Source organism: Protomyctophum parallelum (genome assembly GCF_964188405.1).
Source record: "Protomyctophum parallelum genome assembly, chromosome: 3".
Classification (NCBI taxonomy): domain Eukaryota; kingdom Metazoa; phylum Chordata; class Actinopteri; order Myctophiformes; family Myctophidae; genus Protomyctophum; species Protomyctophum parallelum.
The window spans coordinates 1,180,031-1,190,154 of record NC_139698.1 but is presented as its reverse complement, the minus strand read 5'-3'; the positions used below and the strand labels follow the sequence as shown (position 1 = coordinate 1,190,154).

Here is a 10,124-nt window from a genome sequence, read left to right as displayed (position 1 = left end):
GTCTGATAAATGCCTAAATTGTAATTGAAACTGTATTGTAACCATTGTAGACTCAACTCATTGTTCTATAGCCTGACATGACAATATTAAACTGTATAAAATGTCATAGTTTCACATGAGAAACCAGTGTAAAGATTTATAGCATGACGTTGAATCATTGATAGAACAGTACATTGTGATCATATTTTTATTATTTTATTTAGCAGCACTAGTGAGTGGTGACATTTATAACCATGTGAATCCCTTGACTCCTTCAAAACCTCTCTCAAAGAGCACCTGCAATTCAAAACTGCCCCCCCCCCCCCGTAAATAAAGTCGAAATGTTGAAATGTTTGATTATAAATTATTTCAGAGCGAACTTAACTTAACTTAACTCCAGTGTTGTTTTCGTCGACTAAAACTAAGACGGAAAATGTTCGTCGACAACCTTTTCTCAACTGAAGAAAACTAAATGGAAACTAAATTAAAACTAAGCTACGATGACTAAAACTAAGACTAAATATACTGACAATTTTGTCGACAAATAAAAACTAGACTAAAATGTTAGGAAGGGACTAGTGGACAAGAGATCCAGTATAAGTCATTTTACACTTGGTTGCATGCTGAAAATAGCCGATCTACAAGCTCGTAGAGATTGTAGATCGGCTATTTTCAACAAGTGTAAAAACAGCCCTTACGACGGCATCAATGCCCGCCAAAATACATTTTAGTCGACTAAATCAACTGTAGATTTAGTCGACTAAAATCTCATGACACTTAGTCGACTAAAACTAGACTGACACTAACACTAACACATTTATTGGGGGTCCTTGACGTGAAAATGTTTGAGAACGACTGATACAGAAACATGAGAGGCTTTTCAGAAAACTGTCATAATAATTTATATATATATTTTTTTGTCCCACGATTTTGTAACCCATTTTTCCAGGTGGAGCGAAATGCCTTCACGACCGACGACGTACGTCGCGACGTATATTTTTCCGTCGCAACGTATATTCGAGTACGTCCTGGCGTAAATATCAATTCGTCCCGGCAGAACGGACTCGTCGCGGCTATATCTACCCGTTTGCGACGTAATATGTTGGCTATTATTTTCCGTCGCGCCAGAACGGGACTCGTCGCAGCTATATCTACCCGTTGTGGCGTGAGCTGGACTCGTCTCGGCAGAACGTGACTCGTCGCGACTATATCTACCCGTTTGCGACGTGCGCCTCGCCGGTCCGGTCTCCAGGCGAGCCTGCGTCCTTCATATATTTTTTTTTCTGCTCTCGTTGGACTTAACTTTAAAAGTCCAATGGAACACCTCTTTGTAACGGGTCGCTGTAGTATAGTGGTCTAATTCCTCGCCTCTCTATTCTTTTTTGCTGAGGACGCTGGTTCAATTCCCGCTCGCGGCAAACCAAAATTATTATATTTTAGACAGACAGACAGACAGACAGACTGCCTGTCTGCCTGCCTAATGTATTGTAAATAATGTATTCATTCCATACGGCTATTTTTTTTTAATATAAAAACTTTTGTCTTTCGCGCGATTCGAACCAGCGTCGTCAGCACCAAAACATTGAGAGGCGAGTGATTAAACCGCTGGACTACAGCGGCCATACGTTACAAAGAAGTGTTTCATTGGACTTATAAAGACAATAGCACCCAGCTGCAGTCTCGCAAGGGGAGGGACCGGAAGTGCTTTTATTTCCGGCTTCCACGTGCACAAGCGCACATACACGCACGCGAAATATAATGCAATATGTAATAATCAGCTCATACATTATAAAGACATTATTGCATTATGAAGTTTTATTACAGTATGAGTCGCCTATGTGGAGGTTCTTAATGTAACACATTATTACATTATAGAAAAATCTATTAAGTTATGTGCTCGTCTTTTAATTACATTATGAGCTGATTATTACATTATGAGGTCAGATGTAGAGTTGCTGGCCGCCTCAGCTCCATATATGGAGATCTAGGTGATGATCCAGTCTTTTCAATGTATGGCTATCCAGGGTTTGATGAGGTCAGTGTCGGGATCTTATATCATATGGAAACGGCCATATATGGCGGTGTGACGTGTCATGATGCGTGACCATATATGGAGGCATGACACGAGGCGTGACATGACACACTTACTGACTGACTGACGGGAAATGCAGGTTTTCATAGTAAATTAAATGCATATGGTCGTGTGTCTGTGATCTATGGTCTGGACATGGTGTGTGTGGGACAGGGGTACGGGGTTATAGCAACTTATTACATTACTTAAATGCCTTGATATCATTATGTTATAATCGACCATATAGGCCTAGCCTATTATTGCATATCATTTTATTATTGTTAGATTTGCATTTCTTCAAATATGCACACTTATACCACCAACTAATAAGCTTTCAATTAAAATATTACCTACAACAAACTACTTCAAACTTTTCCAAACCGACCACGTAATTATGTTTAAGCACAGATGGTACTATATACACCCGGCATTTAAGCGCGCACCAGCAAGTGCGTGTCGTGCACGCGCATTATATTTCGCGTGCGTGTATGTGCGCTTGTGCACGTGGAAGCCGGAAATAAAAGCACTTCCGGTCCCTCCCCTTGCGAGACTGCAGCTGGGTGCTATTGTCTTTATAAGTCCAATGAAACACTTCTTTGTAACGTATGGCCGCTGTAGTCCAGCGGTTTAATCACTCGCCTCTCAATGTTTTGGTGCTGACGACGCTGGTTCGAATCGCGCGAAAGACAAAAGTTTTTATATTAAAAAAAAATAGCCGTATGGAATGAATACATTATTTACAATACATTAGGCAGGCAGACAGGCAGTCTGTCTGTCTGTCTGTCTGTCTAAAATATAATAATTTTGGTTTGCCGCGAGCGGGAATTGAACCAGCGTCCTCAGCAAAAAAGAATAGAGAGGCGAGGAATTAGACCACTATACTACAGCGACCCGTTACAAAGAGGTGTTCCATTGGACTTTTAAAGTTAAGTCCAACGAGAGCAGAAAAAAAAATATATGAAGGACGCAGGCTCGCCTGGAGACCGGACCGGCGAGGCGCACGTCGCAAACGGGTAGATATAGTCGCGACGAGTCACGTTCTGCCGAGACGAGTCCAGCTCACGCCACAACGGGTAGATATAGCTGCGACGAGTCCCGTTCTGGCGCGACGGAAAATAATAGCCAACATATTACGTCGCAAACGGGTAGATATAGCCGCGACGAGTCCGTTCTGCCGGGACGAATTGATATTTACGCCAGGACGTACTCGAATATACGTTGCGACGGAAAAATATACGTCGCGACGTACGTCGTCGGTCGTGAAGGCATTTCGCTGTCTCTCCATTTTTCACCCCTGTGTCAATCATCCTGTGATGTGATCCTGGGCTCTACACACCCTCCGCCAACCTAGGGAGAGCAACGGACTTAACTCATGCTCCGCTTCCGGATTCAATAATCCGCTTCCGGTGCGCTGCTCAGCGGCTGCACTGCGACCCAGCGTGCCTTGTATGCCTTAATGTTTAATGTTTGTCCGTGTGCCTACGTAATGTCAGTCGTTATGTGTGTAAGGATGTGGAAGATAAGGGCCTTAGAAATCGCTCTGCTAATTCTGTGGATTATACACTCCTGTGGAAGATGCCTGTCAGTCGAACTTCAGACTCAACAATTCGACAACACAAACAACTGGCGTGGGGCGGCGCCCAGACTCGCCTGTGTGTACAGCCGAGATGTGCTGCTGTCACTACGGCCGGAGCCTCGCACAACAACGAACAACAACAACCACGTCTGTTTGTCAGTGTTGAACAACATCCCCGAGGAGTTGATCCGACACAGAAGGAAAAGGAAACGAGGAAGAAAGGGCGGTATACGGAATCGACTACGGAGGAGATTCAAGCGCCCCCCGCTCCCCTCTATCGTTCTGGCCAACGTGCGTTCCTTACACCACAAAATCGGCACGATACGGACATATGCAAGGTACTGTAACGATTTTCGTGAGGCATCACTGTTTTGTTTCACTGAAAGCTGGTTAAAGCCATCCAAACCAGACTCACTGTATGAAGTCCCCGGATTCACTCTGGTGCGCCTAGACAGAGGTGGAGGAGGCGGATACGGCGGTGTATGCGTGTACATTAATGATCTCTGGTGTCGATCCTACTCAATAAAAGTGAGGATATGCGACGATCCCAATGTAGAGATCCTGGGCATGACGTTAAGACCTTTCTACCTACCCCGCGAATTTGGATGCGTTCTGCTGTTTGTTGTTTATGTGCCCCCAAAAGGGCCAGGAAGAGCTGCACAAGCAGCAAAGACCATTGCTGACTGTGTGCATGAGCTCCAACTGCAGTACCCGGACGCACCAGCAGTCGTGCTTGGAGACTTAAACCAGTGTTATCTGGACACTGTGCTGCCGGGATTTGAACAATACGTCAAGGATGCGACAAGGAAAAATAATATTTTGGACAAGTGTGAACATTCCAAATGCATATGTAGCCAAGATTGGGCCACCGATAGAGACCTCTGATCACAATGTTGTGTGCATGACCCCCGTCTATAAGTCCAAATTAAAAAGAGGGAAGCCAGAGAAGAAGGTAGTCAGGACATGGACAGATGACAACAAGGAACAACTTGCAGCATGCCTGGACTGGACTGATTGGGACACGTTCAGAGATGGTTCATTAGATGAAATCACCACAGTTACAAACGATTATATTAATTTTTGTGTACAGCTGGTTGTTCCCACAAAGGAGATAAAAATCTATCCAAACAACAAATCATATGTGACAAAATATATAAAAAATGTAATAAATGAAAGGAAAGCAGCTTTCATAAACAAAGATTTTGGTGCACTTAAATTGGCAGATAAAAAGTTAACGAAAATGAGGCAGGCAAAATTGGCACATAGACAGCGTCTGGAGGATGCTTTTAATGCCAACGATCACAAAAAGGCATGGATGGGATACTATGAAATCTATGACAGGAATGTCAACCCCAACGAAACCTATTGTGACCGAAAATGAACTTGTCTTTTCCAATGACCTAAACACCTTTTTCGCCAGATTTGAAACATTGGACAATTCCTCAAAGTGCACTGAAATACTGAAGGCTGTAACACCTGCCCCCTCAGACAGAATTACCATCTCTGAAGAGGATGTAAGGAAAGTGTTTCAGTGTACTAACACAAGGAAAGCTAATGGGCCAGATGAATGCAGTGCTTTTCTCCTCAAACACTTTGCATCTGAGCTGGCTCCAGTGTGGCAACCAATATTCCAAACCTCTGTAGACACACACACAATTCCCCTGTCTTGAAAACCTCACACATAAAACCACTACCCAAAATCCAATGTCCAAAAGAACATAAGGATTACAGACCCATAGCTCTCACTTCAGTGATTATGAAATCACTTGAAAGAATACTGTTACAACATCTTGTCAGTATAACCAAAGACAAATTCGACCCTAGTCAGTTTGCCTACAAAAAGGGTTGCGGTACAGAGGATGCGGTTGTCACACTGGTCCACTTAATTACAAAACACCTAGATAAGTCAAATAAGAATCATGCGAGAGTGCTATTCTTAGACTTTTCTTCAGCTTTCAACACAATACAGTCGGATATACTAGTGTCAAAAATGGTACAGTTGGAACTGAATCCATACTTAATTCACTGGTATGCTTCTTTTCTTACTAACAGAGTACAGAGGGTGAAAGTGAACACAACCCTCTCATCAGCATTAACTACTAATGTTGGTGCTCCCCAGGGTTGTGTGAGCTCAGCTGTACTCTTCACCCTTTATACTGACAGCTGTCGTATTGAGGAATGCCTGTCTGAATGTCGCACTGACACACCAGACCAATACATTCTAAAATACTCAGATGATACAGTTTTGATTTCTCTCCTAGATAGTTCCAGTGATCCTGGACTGCACCAACACAGAGTAAATAAGGTGGTTGAATGGAGTGATAACAACGCTCTCATCATTAACACAAAAAAGACAGAAGAGATTGTTTTTGGTACACCACCAGAGATACACAGATCCCCCATTACTATTCATGGTGAACCGATCAACCAGGTATGTTCGTACAAATACCTAGGAGTAGTAATAGACCATCTTTTGTCATGGAAAGATCAGATTGATTCAGTGTGTAAGAAAACAAAGCAAAGAATCTACTTCCTTCGCCGTCTAAGATCCTTCGGTGCTAGTAGACGGATTCTTCTTTTGTTTTTCACTTCTGTTATTATGAGTGTTCTTCAGTACTGTAGTACCACCTGGTATGGATGTTTGTCTGCAGCCCTAAAGTCACAACTGCTGCAACAACTGAACATTTGTTCAAAGATTGTTGGACAACAACTTCAGAAACTTTATACATCCACATATGATAACAGCATCCTAAGGTTAGCAAGGAATATCACCTCTAATACTAAGCATGTGTTGTATGGAGAATATAGGTTGCTACCTTCAGGAAGGAGATATGGTGTACCAGCATACAATAAGGTCAGACTAAAGAGGTCCTTTGTCTACCAATCGACCTTGAGGCTTAATCAGGAGATGTAGTAGCCACAGGATAATCTAAGCGGTGGATATTGCTCATGTCTTTATGAATGTAAATTGTCCTGTTTGTGTTTTGTTTTTTGTTATGTGTTTCTGCATACTTGGCTGCTGTGTCGCAAGACACATTTCAGTGTGAACTGACAATAAAGTACTATATCATATCATATCATATCATTCCTTCATGCTTGAGTGTCCAAGTTGCTCCTTTACACCTGACAGGGGGGAGTTTCCCTGGTTGGACGTAGCGTGTGGAAGGAACACGTTATTCCAACCAGTTCCTTTCCCCTCCATCAGGCGCCCCGGCTGGCCAGGGGGAGGCAGTATAGAGACCAGGATTACTGCATGTTTTTGTGAGGGTACCTACCCTAGGGGACACGGGGAGAACATGTGAGGGTACCTACCCTAGGGGACATGGGGAGAACATGTGAGGGTACCTACCCTAGGGGACACGGGGAGAACATGTGAGGGTACCTACCCTAGGGGACACGGGGAGAACATGTGAGGGTACCTACCCTAGGGGACACGGGGAGAACATGTGAGGGTACCTGACCTAGGGGACACGGGGAGAACATGTGAGGGTACCTACCCTAGGGGACACGGGGAGAACATGTGAGGGTATCTACCCTAGGGGACACGGGGAGAACATGCAAACTCCACACAGAAAGGCCCTTTCGCCAACCCCGCCTTCGGGTATGGGCACTGATGGAGGAGGAAACACGCCGCCAGCACCCACAGCGCCCCGAGCGGGAATCAAACCCAGGACCTTCTAGCTGTGAGGCGACAGCACTACCAACTGTGCCACCGTGCCCCGAACTGTCATGATTTAGAAGACATTTGTAGAATCAGTCCTCAGGTTTAAACGGGTCAAATAACTCCGTCTCTGTATTGAGTTGTGCCTTCATGTGAAATGTACCTGCAACGCCCTGGAGTGCCCCTAGGTGTCCCCAGAGCACACATTGTGAAGCACTGCATGGGTGACTGTCTGTCTGTCTGTCTGTCTGTCTGTCTGTCTGTCTGTCTGTCTGTCTGTCTGTCTGTCTGTCTGTCTTATCTTACCGCTGAGGATGTTGTCCAGTCCCGCCTTCCCTGCAGACTTATAGATCATATGGATGGACACGTCCTGCTGAAACACACAGGAGAACAGAGTTATAGATCATATGGATGGACACGTCCTGCTGAAACACACAGGAGAACAGATTTATAGATCATATGGATGGACACGTCCTGCTGAAACACACAGGAGAACAGATTTATAGATCATATGGATGGACACGTCCTGCTGAAACACACAGGAGAACAGAGTTATAGATCATATGGATGGACACGTCCTGCTGAAACACACAGGAGAACAGATTTATAGATCATATGGATGGGCACGTCCTGCTGAAACACACAGGAGAACAGAGTTATAGATCATATGGATGGACACGTCCTGCTGAAACACACAGGAGAACAGATTTATAGATCATATGGATGGACACGTCCTGCTGAAACACACAGGAGAACAGAGTTATAGATCATATGGATGGACACGTCCTGCTGAAACACACAGGAGAACAGAGTTATAGATCATATGGATGGACACGTCCTGCTGAAACACACAGGAGAACAGATTTATAGATCATATGGATGGGCACGTCCTGCTGAAACACACAGGAGAACAGATTTATAGATCATATGGATGGGCACGTCCTGCTGAAACACACAGGAGAACAGAGTTATAGATCATATGGATGGGCACGTCCTGCTGAAACACACAGGAGAACAGATTTATAGATCATATGGATGGGCACGTCCTGCTGAAACACACAGGAGAACAGAGTTATAGATCATATGGATGGACACGTCCTGCTGAAACACACAGGAGAACAGAGTTATAGATCACATGGAACAGGAGAGAACAGAGTTATAGATCACATGGAACAGGCCGGAGAGAAGCCAGAGATCGACAATGAAATACATCTGTTTACAAAAGGATCATTTCAGATGTCATCAGGGAGACAGAGGGAGATACTACATTAACTGTTAACTAACTAAATTAACACTTTTCGCAGGGGGGCGAGTCGTTTGGTATTCTGTGTACCGTACAGGGGGGCGAGTCGTTTGGTATTCTGTGTACCGTACAATGAATGGAAAGGCACCTTTACTACAGGGGGGCGAGTCGTTTGGTATTCTGTGTACCGTACAATGAATGGAAAGGCACCTTTACTACTGTAAAAGTGCACAGGGAATATGTTTGCCTTGCATTGTAAATGACAGGCCGTGCTCCTTTTGGTAACAGCTTTTCCACCTCACCCCACTACTCTACTATTGCCCTAACCAGGAAATGTTCTAGCTACAGAACACTAAACACTAGGAAAGCAGTAACTCAAGCTCTAGTGTTATCTCATCTTGAGTATTGCCCAGTCATCTGGTCATCGGCTACAAAAACAGACATACATAAATTACAAATAGCTCAAAACAAAGCTGCCAGATTAGCTCTCCAGTGTTCCAACAGGACACACATTGCAGAAATGCACAGAAATCTATCGTGGCTTACTGTTGAGAATAGATTACGTTCACGTATTCTTACGTTTTTCAGAAATGTATTAATGGACAAAAAAACCACAGTATTTCTTGAACAGGTAGCACATGTAAGAGACGAACATAACCATATGACTAGACAAGCCAGTTCGGGTGTTTTGGTGGCACCTAAACCAAGAACAAATATTCTTAAATCTTCTATTATCTATAGAGCAGTAATAGGTTGGAATGCACTACCAACGTGTATAACCAATACAAATACAAAATTCATCTTTAAAATCAAGTTAAAAGAACACCTTATGTAAACCATACTGCAGTAACCCTGGGAAAATAATAATTCAAATGGTATAATGTGTTGAAAGTGATTTTTTGCTATGTTTTTCTTTGTTTTTTATTTCTCCTATATTTATTTCTTATTTTATATTTTATTTTACTATGTTTCATTTTGAGTTAGTGTTTGTAAACAATTGTAAGTATTGCCTTTGTTAAATGTTAAATGTTTGTCTGTGTCGGACCCCAGGAAGACTAGCTTTAGTCAAGGCAAAAGGCAAAAGTTAATGGGGATCCTTATAAACAATAAACAATAAACAATCTACCTAGCTGTAAATAACAGGTACGGTCGCGCCTTTTCCACCTCGCCCCACTACTCTACCTAGCTGTAAATAACAAACATCATTCATGTTATATGTTATACAAAAGGTATTATCATATTAATTTATCCTTGCTATAAGTGCACATGTATATCCACGGGCATAATAGCATGATGATGCCATTACAAAACATGGGCTACATGGAATAAATGTTTAATAAAACTGTATACGTTTCTTTTCCCTTTTTACCTCCTTTACGATGAATTCCTGTTCTGTTCTTTGGCTATAGAGAAGTGTCTATTTGTATGTCTCTAAATGTTTTGATGAATTGAACAAGGTGGACCCTGTTGTAAACAAGTGTAATGCTTTATGGTGTCGTTCACTCACAGTTAACAGTCTTTGTATTGAGTTTGTGCTTGAAATGTACTGTAATTCTGCAAACTGTTAATACATATTTCAATCAATCAAATCGAT

General features: G+C 43.0%; 1 protein-coding gene across 1 annotated transcript in view; it reads right to left on the bottom strand.

Moving 5' to 3' along the window:
• adam22 (ADAM metallopeptidase domain 22) overlaps positions 1-10,124 on the bottom strand; it is a gene marked incomplete at both ends in the record, with an annotated part of 172,867 nt that overhangs the window by 78,426 nt on the left and 84,317 nt on the right. The window contains 1 exon segment of the mRNA XM_083761268.1: positions 7,594-7,660. Within this exon segment, the coding sequence (XP_083617394.1) occupies positions 7,594-7,660 (67 nt within the window).